This window comes from Pan troglodytes, chromosome 15 (assembly GCF_028858775.2).
Source record: "Pan troglodytes isolate AG18354 chromosome 15, NHGRI_mPanTro3-v2.0_pri, whole genome shotgun sequence".
NCBI classification, from domain to species: domain Eukaryota; kingdom Metazoa; phylum Chordata; class Mammalia; order Primates; family Hominidae; genus Pan; species Pan troglodytes.
In genome coordinates, this window is record NC_072413.2 from 92,371,923 (window position 1) to 92,390,913 (window position 18,991).

An 18,991-nucleotide genomic window follows, 5' to 3' on the forward strand; every position below is an offset into this window, starting at 1 on the left:
CACCATTGCAGGGTAGGTTTACAAGGGCCACCTCTATCCCGTTCCTGAGGCTACACACAGTTCACCTCTGAAGTCATTTTTGCTGCAGAATCTGCCTGATAGTCGGGGTTTTGCGCTCATCTCCATTTCGCTCCCACCTGGAGGGGCTCCCTGTTGGAGGGGCTGTGAGTCTGCACCCCCCAGGGGGGCACAGCCACCTCCAGATCTGGCCCTGGCTCTGCTGTGCCACTCCCTGAGAGAACGACCCCACCATATCTCTCCATCCCCTGGCGGGGGAGTTTCACCCTGGCTCTGAGCCTTGGTGCTGCTGGCCCTCCACCTCCAACCCTCTTCCTTCTCCTTCTGTACCTTGGCCCTTCCCGACATCCCAGGTGCGGTCTTTGGGTTGGGCTTCCACAGCTCTCCTTGGTGGCGCTTCCTTCACACTCCTTTCATTCCTTCCCTCTTCCAGCCCCATCATCCCCTCACTGGTAAAGTAGGGCGTTCTACAGGCTCAACAGCGCCCCCCAGAGATATGTTACCAACTATGGAAGAAATGTCCTTGCAGATGTCGTTAAGGGTCTTGGCAGGAGAAGACAATCCAGGTGGTCCCTAAATGCTATCGCAAGTATCCTCCTGAGGGGGAGGGGGAGGGAGACCTGACACAGATGGAGAAAGAGGGGGCAGTGTGACAACAGAGGCCGTGACTGGAGGGGCAACAAGTCAAGGAATGACGGCAGCCACCAGAAATTGGAAGAGGAAGAAGTGGCACATCCCCTAGAGCCTCCAAGGACACTCGGCTTTCCTGACACCCTGACCTTGTCCCAGTGATACTGTTCTGGACTTCTGGCCTCCAGAACTGTAAGAGAATGCATTCTATTGGAAACCACGGAGCTCATGCTAATCAGCTAAATCAGTTACGGCAGCCACAGGGGACTCACACGGGGTCCTCACCTCTGCTGCTTCTGCCGCAGTCTCCACGCGTCGGTCTCAATGTGAGATGTGATTTTTAAGAGCAGCCTGGGCTCTTTCCCCGTGCCTCCTCTGCCCCAGATCAGCAGTGGGCACAGGGCACACAGGTGAAAGACTGACGTGGGGCCGGCCTGAAGCCCTCAGAGCTCCATGGAATGTCAGGACTCCAGGGACCTCAATGCTCACATTCTCTGGTGAGGAAACTGGGGCTCAGGGGAGGAGAGGATGTCCGCAGAGTTAGGTGGCACATTAGTGGTAGACCTGGGAAAAGATCCCAGGCTGATTCCTAGCTCAGGGTCATTGGTAACAAACTTGTGAATATCTGTAATTTATTCCTCTGTTAGTTCCCTGACAGAGCACTGGGCACTGGGGGAAGGTAGCCACACCACTCACATTAACTAATATTTTTGGAATCCACAGTATTCGTTAATGTTTGGTGGTCACTTAAGTAGCAGCACTTTTTTAGGGTGATGCTTTGCATATTATTCATGAAAGTAACCTAGGAGTTTTATTTTACCTGTCTTGCGGGTGAGGGCGCCGAGGCACAGAGAGCTGTAACAGCCCACTCAGGATTGTATGCCAAGGAGAAGGTGGAGTTGGGATTCCTGTGTTCTTTCCACTTTGCTAAGAAGCCCTTAGCAATTTCATCCTAATATTTTAATGCTGAAAGACACTTACTTGATCAATCTCAGAACATATTTTGAGGGTATTAACTGCCAATTAAAAGGAAAAAAAGTTTTTTACTTAAGACACACTGCCGACTTTGTTTGCTCCCCGTGCCCTCTGTCAAGGAAGCCCAGCAGAGTTTAAACACAATTCTATTAGCTCTGATTGTTCATTCCTTTTTGTTGGTGTTGTTCCTAAATCATCCCAAACAGTGAGCACTTCAATTGTGGAAAATCAGCTTTGACTTCTGAGAGCAAATGCCCCTGGAGGCTGTTGGCCAACAGTGCGTGGGGTGGAGGCCGTCCCCTTGCTGGCTTGAGCCCCTGTGAGTCTCTCCTGCGTGACTCAGCGCTCACATTCCTACCGTTCCTTGCTCACCACCGGATCTGGGCGTATTTCTGCATGGCCTGTGCTGAGCATCTTGTAACTAGAACTTTCTAATGGGGTTTCCTTGTGGGAGTTCCTTTAGCCTTCCCGGTGTTTTTCAGATCTTAGTCACCCTTCCAGGCTTGCGTAGTAGGTGAAGACTTCTTTGATGCATTTCACGAATTCTGGTTGTATCAGTCAGGATGGGCAAGGATTGTGCTGCAGCAACCAAGAAGCTCACAGCTCAATGCTTCAACCCTTTAGAAAGGGTTGATTCCTCTCGCACTCTACTTGTCCCATGTGGGATGAACAGAGGGGATCTACCCACCCTGGGGACACAGCAACCAGACTGAAGGAGGTTTCAGCTCCTCACTTCCCCGCTCCAGACCATCTGACTCTAGTTCCTTTCATCATTCCTGATGTCACGATTTCAATAGTAAGCGTGATACCAATGATAGTGATCAGAAAACTCCTACTGCCATTGAAGCGTCTGCTGTCAGCATCTTCCAAGCTTGGATAACCAGCCCTTCTGCCCTGCCCAAGTGCCACCCCTTTGAGGAAAAGGACAAATGAATAAGACATGTTTTTGTTTGTTTGTTTCTGATAGAGCTGATATTGGAGGGTGAGGCATATGCCTGTTGGGATTTAGGCTTCTAAAAACTGACCTCTCATGCTGGTCAGCTTCACCATCTCCAGCAATGTGTGATTTAGGCCAGGCTCCACAACTAGGCCAGAGGAAGATTTCTGGGCTACATGGGACAAGGACAAGGAACTTTAGAGAAATAAGTCATTGCATTGAAACCTCAAATTTGATTTACATTTTGCAGATGAGGAAACTACGGCACAGAGAAGTTGAGGAACTTCCCTGAGAGCACACAGCCTGCCCTCTCCCATATGATACAATAGTGACACTCCTGCTTTTCCGAGTTGCTGCCTGGGTCCCTGCTGGGGAGGGAGTTTGCCTCAGTGAGAGTGCCTTTCTCTGACTTCTCTACTCAGGGTCATTCCATTTGTCCTTTTAGAATTGACCCAGGTTCCTGCAGAAGCTGTCCCTGGTTCTGAGTCCTGTGGTGTGCCTTGTTTACTTCACTGCCTGTGAAGAATCCAACCAAGAGCAACACAAAGGCCTCAGCCTTTCAAGGAGCCCTTGGGGTGTTTGAGGTCATCTGTGGGTGTAGGCTGACTGTTTCTCATGCCTCTGGAAAGGTCCTGGGTTACACCCTGACCCTCTCCACCCAGATCCATGGATGTACGCCTCATTTATTCACTGCTCCCCACTGCCATAGACCAGCATTCTCCCCAGGATGGACCTGTGTTTCATTCTCTCTATCCCCCATACACAGCTCATGTTTGCTTGTTTGTTGTTTGGATAAATGCTTCCCGCTCGGATTTACGGAGAGGATCAAGTTGCTCCTGGGAAGGAGATCAATGTGAAATCTGTATTTCCTGTTTCTGGTGTGAGAGCCTGGAAGCTCCCTGACTATTGTCCTCTTAACAAATGGGGCTCACAGGGTGCCCCCTGTCCGGCAGAGCTTGCACTTCAAACTAAGGCTTCCTTTATTTAGGCTTAAAATCTAAAATTCGTGTGTTCTCTCCCCTGCAAACTCCTAGGCGAGGTAAAAGGTCAGGACTCTAAGGTTCCTGGCTGAGCTGGAAGCTGTTTTCTGCGTTTCCCTCTCATCTGTTTCAGAGCAGGATGAGGTTCCTGCCTGCAGAGGGAAAGTGACTTGGAACACCCAGGGTGCCCCGCAGCTTGGCCTTCAGCTGATGTTAGGGCACAGCAGGTTGATGCAGTGTGGTCCTGGAGGATGGAGTTGTGTATCGTGATCCCATATGGACTGAGGTAGTATGTGCTGTTGGGGACAGCCAGGCCTAACAGTGGAGAAGACCTGCCTTCCAGGCCCACACTGGACAGAGCATTTGACCTGCTGGGCCTGAGTTTCCCCATGTGTACTTTGGGGATAATGAGTCCTAGGCTGCGTCCCGCAGAACCTGTCTGGAGGATCACGTTGGACAGTGAATACATTTTTTTAAAACTCTGGAAGATACAGTGAAGCTGAGGTCTTACGGTTGTCCCATCACAGACTTGTGACATATATTTGTCTTCCTCATAATGAGATTGTCATGACACTCTGCCCATCCGTGACTGATCCCTGTTGATTCCCAGGGGAGCCCAGGAATTCCCTCTGGGAGGTTATGCTAGTTTGAATGGGGTCTCACCCATCCTGACTGTCAACTCGTGTGTGACAGACAATTCTTCAAAGTAAAACGATGGTGTCTAAGGTGACCGCCCTCAGCGCTGCAACCTCCTTCCCTGCCCTGGGCTCTCCAGAAAGCCAACTTGTCTTTGACTCTGCCCCTGTTCTCCTACCAAATGCCAGTTAAATAAGAGGAGTCCTGTGGGTCGCCCAAGGCTGCGGGCTGTGTCAACATCTGGTGGATGAGCTTCTGCTCACCACCTTCAGCTCAATGCCTGCTCCACACTGGGCACAGGGTGTTTTTCTCATGAAGTGTGCTAGACGTGAGCTGTGGGCCACCAGCAACCCTTCTGGTTTAAGGAGGAATTACCTCTGCAGAAGTTTAGCGTGACCCTCGAAGGGGAGAGTGTGGTGAGGTGGTATGGTTCAGAGGAACAAGTAACCCATTAAGCCAGCTTTGCCACTTATGAGCTGTGTGACATTGTGGGAGACCAGTAGCCTCTCTGAGCCTCAGTTTCCTCAGATTTGGAGTTTAAGAGCACAGCAGATATACTCACACATCACAGTGCTGCTACCGTGAGTAAATGAGAAACAGCCAGGGGAGGTACCTCATAGGGATGTCTGATTCACAGAAAGCTCATAAATGCAAGAAGTGTAGTTCTATTTATTCTCTGTTCTAATGGGTATAAACGTTTTATTATCTGACTTGAACATCATACCAACTCAAAGGCAGGTCTTACTAGCAATGACTGGGGCTCAGAGAGGTTTGGCGACTTCACGAAGGTCACACAGCTGGCAGGGGGAAAAGTCAGAACTTGGATCCAGGTCTTCAGACTCTCAGGTCTGGTGTCATCCTAGGGGGCTTGGCGATGGCCATATCTTTAATGTATTTGTGGAGAGCAAAAGGCTGTCAGTGAGTAAGCTTAAGAGAACAGGAGACTTGTGTGGGAAACAGTCGGTATCCATTGATTAGACTGAATCATGTAGAATTGCTAATTTCACCATTTTGAACTATCGAAATCACTATTTGGTATGACTCAACCTCATCCTTTAAGTACACATTCATGACAGTGAGTGGTTAGACAGTGATTCCTAGATTAGTTTGGGATGGGGCAGTGCCTTCCACAGGACAAGGCCATTCCTGGTAGAGACAGAGGGAGCAGGCTGTCCTTCAGCTAGGGGCCCAGGGGACTTCCTGGCTGCTGTGTCCTTTAGCAGGGCCTTGGAGGATGGAAGGACCCTCCTGGCCCTTACCACAGGGGCTATTCAGGAGCAGCCTCCTGCCGTGGCACTGGAGCTGCGGTGGCCCTCTGAAGACTGCAGGGACAGCAACAGGCACAAAGAAGTCAGGCTGCATGTGGCCCCAGTCGGGACTCAGGGGAGGAAAGGGAGGGGTTGCGGGGGTCAACGGGTGATGTGCTTCCTCTCCCATAGCTGAGGAGTCCTTGCAATGGCCTTCCTGAGCCATCAGCAGGCCTATGGCCATGTGACTAGGGAGGAGAAGGGATATAGGGTAATGGTCTTCTGGGGCCTGCTGGGCCTGGTCAAGTCTGAGGAGGAGATAGAGAAAACAAAGCAGAGACCCTCCTCTTCATCTGGGGAGAAGGGACCTGATTCTAAACGGAGATATGTGAGGCTTTCTGGGGCAGCGATGGAAGGACAAGGACAGAATAGGTGTCCTTGTTGCCCCATGGAGAATGGGCTTCAGGAAGAATCTGCCTCAGTCATTTTCCAGAAGTGCCTGAGAGGTGCAGGGCCCAAGTCTGGTTAGGTGACAGCGGGTCAAGAAGAGAACATTGTCCTCTCTCTTGTGTTGCTGCAGATGCCACAAAACTGGGCCACGGCACGATCAGGCAGTTCTGGGGCCCCCAGGAGGGCAGCCTTGGGGTGGGCACAGCCAGCCCTGGCAGGATGAGCAACTCTGGGTGGGGGGGAGTGGGGGATGAGCAGGGGGACATGAAGATGCTTGGTGGAGCCTGGGGTCATGGCTGGTATCTGGTTCCTCCCCTGTGATTCCTTCTTGGGGACTCCAAGACAGGACAAGGAAGACTGGAGCCCTCCAGAAACAGATGGGCCCAGGTCCGTAAGCTGAGGATTCAGTCCCCCCTGGATTCAAGCCCAGCATGTGCCTACCTAGCCAGATGCTCCATGAACACAGTTCAGGGGGCCCGAAGACAGCACTGTTACCTGGAGCCCACATACAGCCTCAGCAGGCAAAGGGAGACTCAGAGAGAACATGGGAGGGATTTATAGTCACATGCAGGCGGGGACCAGCTCAACCCTTCTTTAATGTCATCCAGGGAGGGGGCCAGGGATGGAGGGGAGGGGCTGAGGAATGAGAGGCAGTTATTTTTGGGTGGGATTCACCACTTTTCCCACGAAGAGGGGAGACTTGGTATTTTGTTCAATCATTAAGAAGACAAAGGGTTTGTTGAACTTGACCTCGGGGGGAATAGACATGGGTATGGCCTCTAAAAACATGGCCCCAGCAGCTTCAGTCCCTTTCTCGTCGATGGTCAGCACAGCCTTATGCACGGCCTGGAGGGGAGAGAAGCAGAGACATGTTGTAAGGCTGAGCCCAGGCCTCGAGCAAGGCTCACGTGGACACCTCCCAGGAAGCGCTCACTCCCCCTGGACGGCCCTGGCCCTGCACATCCTCTCCCTCCCTGTCACACAGGCCTTGCTCCTCCTTAAGGCTTTGGCTGACGGGGCTGGCTCCCCTCTGTCCATCTTCCTGACAAGCACCCCTCCCCCTGCTCAGGTGCACCCACAACTCAGAACAGGGAAGAGCATCGTCACTCCACGTCTGCCTCCAGGGCTCTCTCATTTCTAGTACACGGCTTGAAGCTCCTTGAGGACACGGACCCTGGCAGTGACCTTCACAGTGCCCAGACCCCAAGATAATGCAGCCATTCATGGAACTGCAGTTGTTCATTGGTCGCCTTTAGTTTTCCAAAATAAGTGTCATCTTTAGCTGAAATCATTCATTAATTCAGACACCAAATCTCACAGATGGAAGGAGTAAGAAAGTCCTTTGAAACAACTTAGCCCAAACCTTTCTGTGTCAATATGGATAAATCAAGGCCCAATGTCTAGAAGGTCCTGGGCAAAGTTGAAATTCAGGGTCAGTGACACAACCTCAAGGGAGGCCCCGAAAGTGCCAGCTGCACAGCAGTCCCCTGCCTGGCTTTGCTGTTTGACCACGTCCCGTGTCAGTGAATCACGGGCATCTTCAGGAGCTCAGCCTGGGTCTTCATTTGTTTCCCTCGGCCCCTTCCTCAGCCTCAGGACAGAGCTGCAGCCCCCACACATTCTTCCCTACAGATACCAGGGTGCAACAAGGTCGTCAGGGTGATCTCACCTTGGAGAGCTTCAGGGGTGCCTCCTCTGTGACCCCGGAGAGGTCAGCCCCATTGCTGAAGACCTTAGTGATGCCCAGTTGACCCAGGACGCTCTTCAGATCATAGGTTCCAGTAATGGACAGTTTGGGTAAATGTAAGCTGGCAGACCTGCCGTGCAGAAAAGAAATTCAAGGCATGGCACAGCATTCCTCTTGTTCTTCTGGGACCCACCACAGTGCAAGTGTTTTCTTTTCTGATTATTTCTGCCACTTACTCCTGTGTCCTCCACCCACACTAAGATGGGAACTCGGCTTTGGTTTGTTCTACTTTTAGCTCTTCTACATTGAGTCAAAGAATGTTAACATCGAATGAATCACGAAAGCTTGAAATGCCACCTCCTCTGATATTCTAGGTGTCCTGGAAGCCTGTCTCATCTTGCCCTGTAGTGTTGGGTCACCTGGCCCCCAGCCTGTAACATCCCCAGGGCCCTACACCCAGAGAAACACGGGGCTGGTGGCAGTGCCCAGTGACAACGGTTTAGTGGATAAGAGAAGAGTGACCACACCAGGCTGAGCGCTCCTCTCTGGTTTTCCATGGGGAGACAATGCCACCCTGAGCAGGGTCTGGTGTGAGCGGGCAGCTTGGCTCTGGGCTCTCTGATCCGTTGCCCTCTCAGCCTCTTTGTTCTTTCTCAACCCCTGGAGCAGAGACCTCAGGAGGTGCTGGCATGGAACAGAGAAATTCCAGCCTCGATTCCTATTATGAACCCGACACCTTTTGTATTTTCATCTTGGTTTTACAGTGTACAAAATGAACTAGATCAGCAGGGCATGGGCATAATCACGAATGCACACACATACACTAATGTGTGGCTCATGTTCAAGTATCATTTACTACAGGACACCCAATCTAACAGCACCGATAAAGTGACAGAGAAACGCAAGCCTTCTGCGAACATGCCCTGGCTGTTCCAATTCCGAACCTTGCTTTTCTGGGCCTTGCCACACAGGCTCTTCCCCCATACCCTCAGGGACATTCTACCCTTGAACTCCACACTCCACTGCTGCCTTTGCCAGGAAGCCCATCTGTTCCTTCTTGGTTCTGCCAGAACATGTGGTGGTGCTGCTGTCCCTGCCCTGGGCACTGGATATTGGGAAGGGACAGTGTCCACACTGGAGTGGGAAGTCCCCAGGGACGAGACCTTTACCTCCTCACCCCTGGGTACTGTCCTCCTCATGGAGCATGGATGGCGCTGCCTGAACTCAGTGGTGGCCTCATTCTGGAAGCCAAGTTTATACAGAGTAGCAGTGACCCAGGGATGTGGGGTTCACCCTCCTCAGCCCTCTGGCCAGTCCTGATGGGCCTCAGTCCCAACATGGCTAAGAGGTGTGGGCAGCTTCTTGGTCACCCTCAGGTTGGGGAATCACCTTCTGTCTTCATTTTCCAGGAACTTGGTGATGATATCGTGGGTGAGTTCATTTTCCAGGTGCTGTAGTTTCCCCTCGTCAGGCAGGAAGAAGATGGCGGTGGCATTGCCCAGGTATTTCATCAGCAGCACCCAGCTGGACAGCTTCTTACAGTGCTGGATGTTAAACATGCCTAAACGCTTCATCATAGGCACCTTCACGGTGGTCGCCTGGTCCACGTGGAAGTCCTCTTCCTCGGTGTCCTTGACTTCAAAGGGTCTCTCCCATTTGCCTGGAGAGAGGGGAAGGTGGGCATCACCAGGGGTGAGTGAAGGTTTGGAAGAGTGTAGCAGAATAAAGGAACCATGAGTCCCCTCCCTGAGAAGCCCTGAGCCCCCTTGACAACACACATCCCTCGAGGCTCAGCTTCATCATCTGTAAAAGGTGCTGAAACCGACCATCCAAGCTGCCGAAAAAGATTGTGTGGGGATAATTCAAAACTAGAGGAAGATGCAGAATTTCTACATCGTGGCGATGTCAGGCTAAGAGATGCCATCGTGGCTGTGCATTTTTATTGGAATCATATGTTTATTTGAGGGTGTCTTGGATATTACAAATAAAATGTTGGAGCATCAGGCATATTTGGTACCTTCTGTCTAAGGCTCCCTGCCCCTTGTTAATTGGCATCTCAGTTATTCATCCAGGGCAAACATTCTGCTTACTATTGCTGAGAGCTTTCCTCATCCTCTAGATTGGCAGGGGAAATGCAGATGCCTGAGCAGCCTCCCCTCTGCCATACCAACAGAGCTTCACCACTGAGGCATGCAGAGTGGACAGGGGCCTCAGGGACCCCTGATCCCAGCTTTCTCATTGGACAGAAGGAGGAGACTGGGGCTGGAGAGGGACCTGGGCCCGCCCTAAGGCCACAGCAGAGCCAGGACTTTAGCTGTGCTGACTGCAGCCTGGCTGCTCTCCACTGCCCTCCTTTGCCTCAAGAGCAAGGGAGCCTCAGAGTGGAGGAAGCAGCCCCTGGCCTTGCCTCCCACCTCCCCTCCCCTATGCTGTTTTCCTGGGACAGTGGGAGCTGGCTTAGAATGCCCTGGGGCCCCCAGGACCCTGGTATTTTAACCCCTCAGGGGCAGGAAGGCAGCCTGAGATACAGAAGAGTCCATCACCTGCTGTATGCCACACACCATCCCCACAGTCTTTGTCATTTGTTTAATCCTAAAAAAACCTGACAGCAAGGATGGTATTTTGTCCATGCTAAGATGGGAAATTAGCACCTCAAAGAGGTAGAATGCATTGTTTTTGTCAAAAGCTAATTGTGTTAGAGGCAGGATTTGAACCCAGGTCTTTCAGACTGCAAAACTGATACTGATTCCGGGACACTAGAGTCGTGTAAATTATGTTCCATGAAACTATCCCTTTATGCAGTGTATTACAATTTGTTCTATAGTTCTAAGCATTATATATTCTACATATACAGTATACACAAGGACATTAAAGGCTCTGAAAAGTTCTGCAGAGCTGTCAGTAGTTTTGACAGTTTAATCTATTATTTCCTCAAATTACTCAATGATGGAAAACATTTTAGTGTTTGTGTGTAGAAAACTGAAGAACCCACGCTGAAAAGCATTGCTATGGCCCATAATGCATTGCCAAGGAGAGTTCAAGAACTGATGGTTTGAGAATATTTTTGCTTGTTTCTATGGGAACAGCTCAGGCTGGTTGAGCAACCTTACCTTTAAAGAAGATGTAATTCACCAGAGCAAAAACTGTGTCTCTGTCAAGCTCCTTGACCAAATCCACAATTTTCCCTTGAGTTCCCTTCTCCACGTAATCGTTGATCTGTTTCTTGGCCTCTTCGGTGTCCCCGAAGTTGACAGTGAAGGCTTCTGAGTGGTACAACTTTTTAACATCCTCCAAAAACTTATCCACTAGCTTCAGGCCCTCGCTGAGGAACAGGCCATTGCCGGTGGTCAGCTGGAGCTGGCTGTCTGGCTGGTTGAGGGTACGGAGGAGTTCCTGGAAGCCTTCATGGATCTGAGCCTCCGGAATCTCCGTGAGATTGAAATTCAGGCCCTCTAGGATTTCATCGTGAGTGTCAGCCTTGGTCCCCAGGGAGAGCATTGCAAAGGCTGTAGCGATGCTCACTGGGGAGAAGAAGATATTGGTGCTGTTGGACTGGTGTGCCAGCTGGCGGTATAGGCTGAAGGCGAACTCAGCCAGGTTGGGGGTGATCTTGTTGAAGGTTGGGTGATCCTGATCATGGTGGGATGTATCTGTCTTCTGGGCAGCATCTCCCTGGGGATCCTCAGCCAGGGAGACAGGGACCAGGCAGCACAGGCCTGCCAGCAGGAGGATGCCCCATGAGACAGAAGACAGCATTGTCCTGCAAGACAGAGATGGGGGGGCCAGGCCCCGAGTCAAGGCACATGATGACTCCCAGTGATCAGGGATTGACACCACGTGGAAGTGCCTAGGGATTATTAAACCAGCCTGTGCCAAGTACTTGCCGACATCAGTAACACTGAAAGAATCAGAAGAATAGCAAAATGTACGTAGTGCTTACCATAGGCCAAGCACTGTTCTCCGTGCTCACATGTGTTAATTCATTGCTTTCTTGTAACAATCCCGTGAGGTGCTAATGCTAATATCCTTCTTTTACAGATGAAGAAACCAAAGCCAGAGAGATTAGGTCAGCTATTCAATGTCACTGAGGAAGTAGCAGAACCAGAATCCTACATCTAGGTCCTGCACCCAGGCTCTGGACAGCAACACTTACATCTTCAATGACCCTAAGATGCAAATGGTACAGCCATTGTTTTACAAAAGAAGAAAATGAGGCACAAGAAGAGGAATGGGCCTGCCCACGATTATCCAGGAATCGGGCCAGATCAGAATCAAGAATCATGTCAAGCTGGAAGCCCTTGGAGGGCTTCTATCTAATCCCACTATTTAGTGGCCAGGGAAACTGCTGCACAGAAGGGAAATGCATCTTGCACAATGGCAACAGCTAGAGCATGGAGGGGCTGTGATTAAACCTCCTGGGAGCTTTTCCCACCCAACACTCAGAAGGATCCTCAGCCCTTAGGGTTTTTTTCCCAATAGAGGGGGCTGTCCCCACAATGCTCTGTGGTCCCAGACACAAGAATAGGCTGATGCTCCTGCAGTCAGCTTACCTGCCATCTGGGTCACCAATGGTGTCCCAGTTCTGGGCTCTTGCTGTCAGGGGCTTTAGAGACGCTCATCTCTCCTTGAAAGCAGGGGTTTGTGCTGCTTTAAAGTAGATGGAGGAGGTGGGAAGTGAAAAGACACCTCTTTTAACTTCAGATAGACCTGGGATCTAATCTGACTCTGTCACTTTCCAGGTGTATGAGCCAGGACAAGTCATTCATCTCCCTGGTCCTCATTTTGCCTCATACATAAAGTGATGTTTATGTATGAGAATTTAGTGAAATAAGTCTCAACACCAAACCTTACATCAGAAGGATCTGAGAGGGCAACTCTTTTGAGGGAGGGGTTGGCAGGTGTTGCAAATTCAAAGCCTTCAGGTGATAGGCCAGTGAGGAATACATGTTTCATACCCGGGGCTGAGACAATAGGGAGTGGTGGGGCCTGTGGTTGAACGAGCGAGAGCAGGCTCTGCCGAGCAATGGTCAAAGTCAATGTCATCCACAGCAACACAGAACCTGCCCTGCCCCACAGTGCTCCTTCTACTCCAGATATGCCCAGGCTTCGGACCACCAGCCTGCAGCCCCCTAGGTAGAACCTGCCGTCTTCACAGATGGGAAAACTGAGGTCCTAGCTGAGGAGAATATGCCCGGCAGCCACATTGTTAACTACTAGTCACAAAACCAAAACCATCATCTTAACAAAATACAAAGAAAAAGGTGTCCTTGAATTTGGGAAATGAAAAACTGGAGAAAAAAACCTGGAAATAACAAACATTGAGATTCTTCAACCCCCTTGGACTTTTAAAAGTTTCTTTCCAATAAAGCAACAAATGAAGTGCAAAGCTGGTTTCTCTCCACCACCTTTCTCCTGGCCCTCGTGCCTCTAAGTAATCCAAATGGAACAGACCACACATTACATAATACATGTTTGTATTTTTCTTCAGCTAGCTAGTGTTAGAACTGAAGATGGTGCTAAAATTAGTGCTGTATATTTCCATCTCCCTTTAATTTCTCTTTCACTTCCCAACTGAACTTTGTGCAGTCCTTCATGGCTTATGGAAATTCCCCCATCATTACAGGGCTCAGTGGTCAGGAGGGAGTTGGGCCTCTGCAGGGTGGGGACACTAAATATGCTGAGTGGCCTCAGGGCCAGAGGTTGTGGCTTCTAGCCCTGGCAGGGCCATCACTATCCACTTGGCCTTTAGCAAGAATCCTCTGGTCCTGGGGCCTCACTCTCCCCAGTTGTGCAAAGTGGGGCTGGGAGAAGACTTCACTGGGGCCCTCTGTACGCTAACATAGGTTTTTGGTTTTTTTTTGAGACAGAGTCTCGCTTTATCCACCAGGGTGGAGTGCAGTGGCGTGATCTCGGCTCACTGAAACCTCCACCTCCCGGGTTCAAGAAATTCTTCTGTCTCAGCTTCCCAAATAGCTGGGATTACAGGCATGTGCCACCATGCCTGGCTAATTTTTGTATTTTTAGTAGAGCCGAGGTTTCACCATGTTGGCCAGGCAGGTCTTGAACTCCTGACCTCTTGATCCGCCTGCCTTGGCCTCCCAAAGTGCTGGGGTTACAGGCGAGAGCCCCTGCACCCAGCCAGGATTCTTGGTTAGAATGGCATCTGGGTTCAATGTAGCAAAACAGATGGAGAATTCCCATGGCTAGGCATGAGACAGGTGCCCTCCTAGATGGGGGAATTCTGGGCTCAAAGGAGGTGGCGAGGCTGGTGCAGGGAGGGTGGCGAGGGGGTGACAGCTGGGAGGAGCACATTCCCCCACACCCATCCATCTTTCCTGGTGTCACATCACCTACTCTGGTTTCCTCCTTTCACAGTGAAGAGTTTGAAGCCCAGAGAGGGTCAGGGCCTTGTTGAGGCTATACAGCAAGTCAGTGACAAAGCTGGAACAAGTCTTGGCTTTCCCAGCACTCAGATCATGAACTGAGACAGCTGTGTCCTCAGATCTCAGATGATGAATGTCAGAATTGGGCTGTGACATTGGTCTCAAGCATCATGTTGGGTTCATTATGCCTCCCAAGCTGTTCCTTATAACATCAGGACTCCAAAACCTGCTCTCTCCTGGCCCTTCTATCAGAGGCAGCACCCTGCACTCCTAAAAGCTAGTGCCTGGGAGGGCGACTGGAGAGGAGAAAGTAGATGGCCAAGTACCCCATGGTGTACGGACACTGAGGCCAAGCTTTAAACCAAAAGAATGAAGGCTTCATGGTGACATTTCTGGGATCGGGGCAGGTGGGAGCACTCTTTGCGGGGCCAGGGACAGGGAAGCGAGCCACTCCCTGCCTAATCTCACACCATTTCTACCCGGGAGCATAAAATAAGGGACCAAGAGCAACCCGGCAGGGTGCAGGGAAGAGAATCTCGCCTATGGTCAAACAACCTGTTGAACTGGGCAATAAATAAACCCAAGTGTGACCAGGCCCTGTCACTTACTGGCAGGGGGCCTGGGGTAAATGACTTCACTTCTTTGAGCACTAGCTTCATAGCTGTACAGTGGGGAAAAGAATCCTTTGGACAGGGATGAGGAATAACTGACGTAATGCATGAGTGGGCACCAGGTGAGGAAGCCCTCCCTGTACCTGCACACAGGTTGAGCTCCTGCCCGAGAGATGGTAGATTTCTTCCTGGACAGCTGCTGCACTCCCCAGGACCATTTCAGCAGGAAGGGGCTCCTGCTCAGCAGTGAACAGCATTTGAGTTTGGCAAATTTTCCATTAAATTATCCAACTGTTTACTGCCTGCCAGCTGCCTAACCCTATGCTAAGCAAACATCAGCCTCAGCGTCACCATCATTGCCACACTTACTAACACCTGGTGTTTTACAGGCACCGTATCATCTAATCTGTCCTCAAAGCTTACCCTATAAGGTGCAAATTATTAGCCCTATTTTATAGATAGAAAAATTGAGCCCCTAAGAGCATTAAATAACTCACTAAAAATCACAGAGCTACTTGCTTACAAAACTGAGATGTAATCCTAAATGTTTTGTCTGGGATTAAACAGATTTGACTCCAAAACCTGACATTGAATCATCTCTGTGTACAAAGCTGAAGCCAGAAGTCTTGAATCAGAAAACTTCAGAGGCAGCCTGGCTAAATGAAGAGGGGAGCATCGGTCTGTGGCTAAAATTAAAGGCTCTGAGGCCAGATTGCTCCACGTCAACTTGCTATTAGCTGTGTGACCTTGGACAAGTTACTTAACCTCTCTGAACCTCAGTTTCCTGGAGATGAGAAAGGTGGACTTTGTCATAGAGCTATTGTGAAATTAAATACACATAAAATGCCAAGAAGTGCCTGCTGCGCAGCAAGTTCTCGAGAATACCAGTTCTTGCTGCTATTGCTGCAGGTCTTTTAGAGGCGTTCTATAGGAAACTGGCCACCTTGACCTTGGTCATCTTCTTGACCTGTCTCCAAAACTCAGTGCAGGAAAAATTAAATCCTTCCAACACTCCAGAGATCAAGGTCGGGTGGGGTGAGGGGAGGGGACAGAAGTCAAAGGTTATCATGTTTTGCCCAAGAGAACAGAGAGGTTGAGCAACTGTCTGAAGTCACCGAGCATCAGAGAGGCCTCAAGTCCAGCCCAGGTTTCCTGTTCCCCATCCAGCGCCTGAGACCCAAGAGAAACAGTGACACTAGGGCCAGGTTCAAGAGTTCGGGGCCTGGAGCCAGGTGCCTGAGCCCGAATTATGGATGGCGTATGATTTAGGGCCAGTTATTCACCTCTCTGTCCCCATCTTCCTCATCTGTAAAATGGGAATCACACTAGTAACTGCCTTGGAGGGTTATGAGGCTTAATCACGCACTGAGCTTAGCCGTGGCCTGGTGCAGAGCGATTATTCAGGAATGCCAGCTTGAGCCCTGGGTGACAGTGCCCCTCACAGCTTCCTGTCCTCCACTGGGACAGGAGGGCCCAGAGGTCCACGGTGCATGGGGAGGCCCATTTTGATGTAAGGCTGAGGCCTGGCATGGGTCTGTTCCTGGTCATATCTGGAGGGGATGGAGAATGTGAGCCGGCGTTCCTCCCCACCCCTCTCTGGACCTTAACCTCCTCATCTATAGAAGGGGAGAAAGATGCATGCCCAAGCAGTAGGAGAGGTGGTGAGGCTTATAGAAGACAACAGACAGGAGCCCCCGACAGACAGAGGAGCTGTGCAAACAGAAAGAAATGGCTGCGCTTTGTTGCTGTTGCTGTATCTTGGCTGGTGTCCCCCCTCCTGGGGTGCCAGGACTGCAGACCTAGACACCCTTATCCACTTCTGCTTACAGGAACCAGTGTATCCACCAGGAGGTACCGAGGGGGGACCGGGCAGGACTGGGAAGCAGGACACAACCCTCATGGCTGCTGTTATTATGAAAATAGGAGCTCAGCTGCAGCCTCTCTATCTGCCCTGCACCTCAGCGGGCGGATACCCACTCCACAACCCCCCTCCTGCCCCAGACCTGCTGCCTGCCTGGGCCTTGGGGAGCTCAGAGGCCTCTCCAGAACCTCTCGCGGTGAAAGGCATACTTACGATTCACTGTCCCAGGTCAGTGGTGGTGTCTGAGGCTGAGGAGACAGAGCCCTGTCCTCGTCCGTATTTAAGCAGTGGATGCAGAGGGGCAACGGGGGAGGCTGCTGGTGAATATTAACCAAGGTCACCCCAGTTATCGGAGGAGCAAACAGGGGCTAAGTCCACTGGCTGGGCTCTGAGTCGCCCGCCTACGCTGCCCGGACGCTTTGCCTGGGCAGTGTACAGCTTCCACTGCACTTACCGAAAGGAGTCATTGTACCTGGCTCAGAAACCACAGCGTCCTGTGTCCAAGGTGGAGGGGGTGGCGTGAGTCAGACAGTCTCTGGGAGAGTACCACTTAGCTGGCCCTCTGCTCTCACTGCAGAATCCTTAGTGGCTGTTCCACTGGTAGCAAGATCTACCATTTACTGAGTCACCCCAAAATGCCTGATGCTGAAGACTTACTGCCGCCCTGGGAGATCAGAGTGGGTTAGAGCCCATTTGACAGATGAGGAAACTGAGGCTCAGAGCGGAGAGACCGCTCATCCAAAGTTACCCAGTCAGCCTTAGACACAAACATCCTCCTGATGGTCCCGATGGAAAAATGGAGCATGACTGAGGCAGACACAACCGTCAGGCTGGCATGGGGGGCCGTGAGACAGGGTAGAGGTGGGGAAGCACATCTGTAAAGAAGAGCTGTGCTGCCTCAGGCAGGCCGCTTCACCTCTCTGAACCAGGAATTGTTTCACCTGCATCCCAAAGAGTTGGAAGTTTCATTCCCAAGCATGCTTGTGAAGTGCCTCGGGTGAAGTGCCTGTCACACAGTAGGCTCTTTATGTGGGTCTGCACAGCCCTCTGCTTAGCCTGCCCCCCAGGCTGCTCAGAGCAGGAGGAGGTTCAATTTCGACCAGCCTCAGGCCTGTTTCTGTTTTTGCTCCTGGAAAACCAGTGTGATCCGTATACAGCTTGGAGTTTCTTTGGATACATGGCCCCCACTCTGGGGTTGTTGGAGGCCTTTGGAGACTGCTGGGGGTGGAGGGGAGGGGAGGTACAGGGTTGAGGCTAGAGGGGCCCCACTTGATTGCAATCCCTTTAAAAGCCTAAATCAGATTGCATCACCCGCTGTGCAACCCACAAACCTGCTTGGGAGCTGGCGTACGTGCCCTAGATACTTGCGGAGCGAATGGATGAGTGCATTTTTGCCCCTTCTGTCATTCACCAGTCCCATTTATGCCTCCACCTTGGGGCTCTACCAGGCGAGTGACCCACAGGATCCTCCAGCACACACATTCAGACCAGGGAACCCACTTACTGCCTGTGAGGCCTCAGGTGAGTTGTTTAACCGCTCTGAGCCTCAATTTCCCTATCTGTAAAATGGGGATGGTGACGGTATGTACCTTGTTGAGCTGCTGTGAGGATTAAAATGCGACAGTTCAAGGAAAGCTCAGAGCCGGGTACTGCGTGTGCCCAGAAAGCCCCTCCTGATGCTGCCCTCCCTCCCCCGTGTCAGGGGTCTCCCTGGTGTCACTGGGGTGGGGTGGGCCACACTTGAAGAGCTTTCCTCCAGGCAGTCTCTCATTCAGTTACCCTGTGAAGGGAGTAGGTACCACCTTCCTTTCAGGCAGCGGGAAACTGAGCTCAGACTCCCCTCCCCTTCTCTCTGAGCTCCCTTCCCTGCAGCTCCAGCCCCTGGCTTCAGGGCTCCTGTCCTTCCCCTGAGCTGGCTGAATGGATATTCCGCTGCTCTACATCCACTCAGCTCCAGCGCTGGGCTGTGGTTGAGGTCGCCTGCCCTCGGTAGCTCCTGGGCATTTCTTCCCCTCTCTGGGCCTTCGTTTTCCCATCTGCAGAATGACCCCCACTCTAAGCCCTGCTGTCCCTCCCACCTGTGGAACTGAGTGAGCAGCAGCAGCAATGTCCCACCTTTCCTGCTCTCCTCAAGCTCTCCTCAAGCTCTGTCTCTTCTGGCAGGCACAGGAGAGTGGCCTGAAGGCTGGCAGGAGGTTGCCGCCCCTCCTACCTGGAATTCCTGGCAGCAGCAGCGGCTAGGCCTTCCTCGGAGGCCCGACCCCCTCCTCCTTCTTGGTTCAGCTCAGGACTCTGAGGGTTGCTGCGTGGAGGCAGTGCATGCCCTGGGCACAGTGCCCAGTTCCTGCCCACCCAGGAAGTAGACTTCGGGTGGAGGCAGTAGGTTGGGGAGGGGCGGGGAGCTTGGACAGGAAGGAGCCTTGCTCATTGCCCGGCAGACACAAGACTGGGCCCTCATAAACTCAGACAGCCCGGCATGTCACCTGTTGTACCTGCCCTTTCAGCTCTGTGACCCGGGACAAGTCACCCTCTCCCTTTGAGTTGCCGCAAGAGGTACAGTCACACTGCCCAGAGGA

General features: G+C 51.6%; 1 protein-coding gene across 6 annotated transcripts; it reads right to left on the bottom strand.

Annotated features, from left to right (window-relative positions):
- Positions 1-6,451: 6,451 nt before the first annotated feature.
- SERPINA1 (serpin family A member 1) lies at positions 6,452-18,711 on the bottom strand. Of its 6 annotated transcripts, XM_009428362.4 has the most exons (7): positions 18,531-18,710; positions 16,888-17,079; positions 16,629-16,732; positions 10,671-11,320; positions 8,950-9,220; positions 7,543-7,690; positions 6,452-6,719 (listed from the first exon to the last, which is right to left on the bottom strand). In XM_009428362.4, the coding sequence occupies exons 4-7, from the start codon at positions 11,314-11,316 to the stop codon at positions 6,528-6,530; spliced, it is 1,257 nt and encodes a 418-aa protein (XP_009426637.1). In that variant the 5' UTR covers positions 11,317-11,320; positions 16,629-16,732; positions 16,888-17,079; positions 18,531-18,710; the 3' UTR covers positions 6,452-6,527. The 6 variants fall into 6 exon arrangements, with proteins under 6 accessions (XP_009426637.1, XP_016782166.1, XP_054522244.1 ...); XM_016926677.2 differs by lacking the exon at positions 16,888-17,079; XM_054666269.1 differs by lacking the exons at positions 16,888-17,079; positions 18,531-18,710 and adding an exon at positions 16,870-16,887.
- Positions 18,712-18,991: the final 280 nt, after the last annotated feature.

Excerpts from the sequence above, each read along its gene's own strand:
- SERPINA1 (XM_009428364.4), bottom strand. The coding sequence starts at position 11,316 with ATGCTGTCTTCTGTCTCATGGGGCATCCTCCTGCTGGCAGGCCTGTGC. Across the intron at positions 9,221-10,670 it reads GAATTACATCTTCTTTAAAG|GCAAATGGGAGAGACCCTTT; the intron begins GTAAGGTTGCTC and ends CCCTCTCTCCAG. Across the intron at positions 6,720-7,542 it reads CACCCCTGAAGCTCTCCAAG|GCCGTGCATAAGGCTGTGCT; the intron begins GTGAGATCACCC and ends TCTCCCCTCCAG.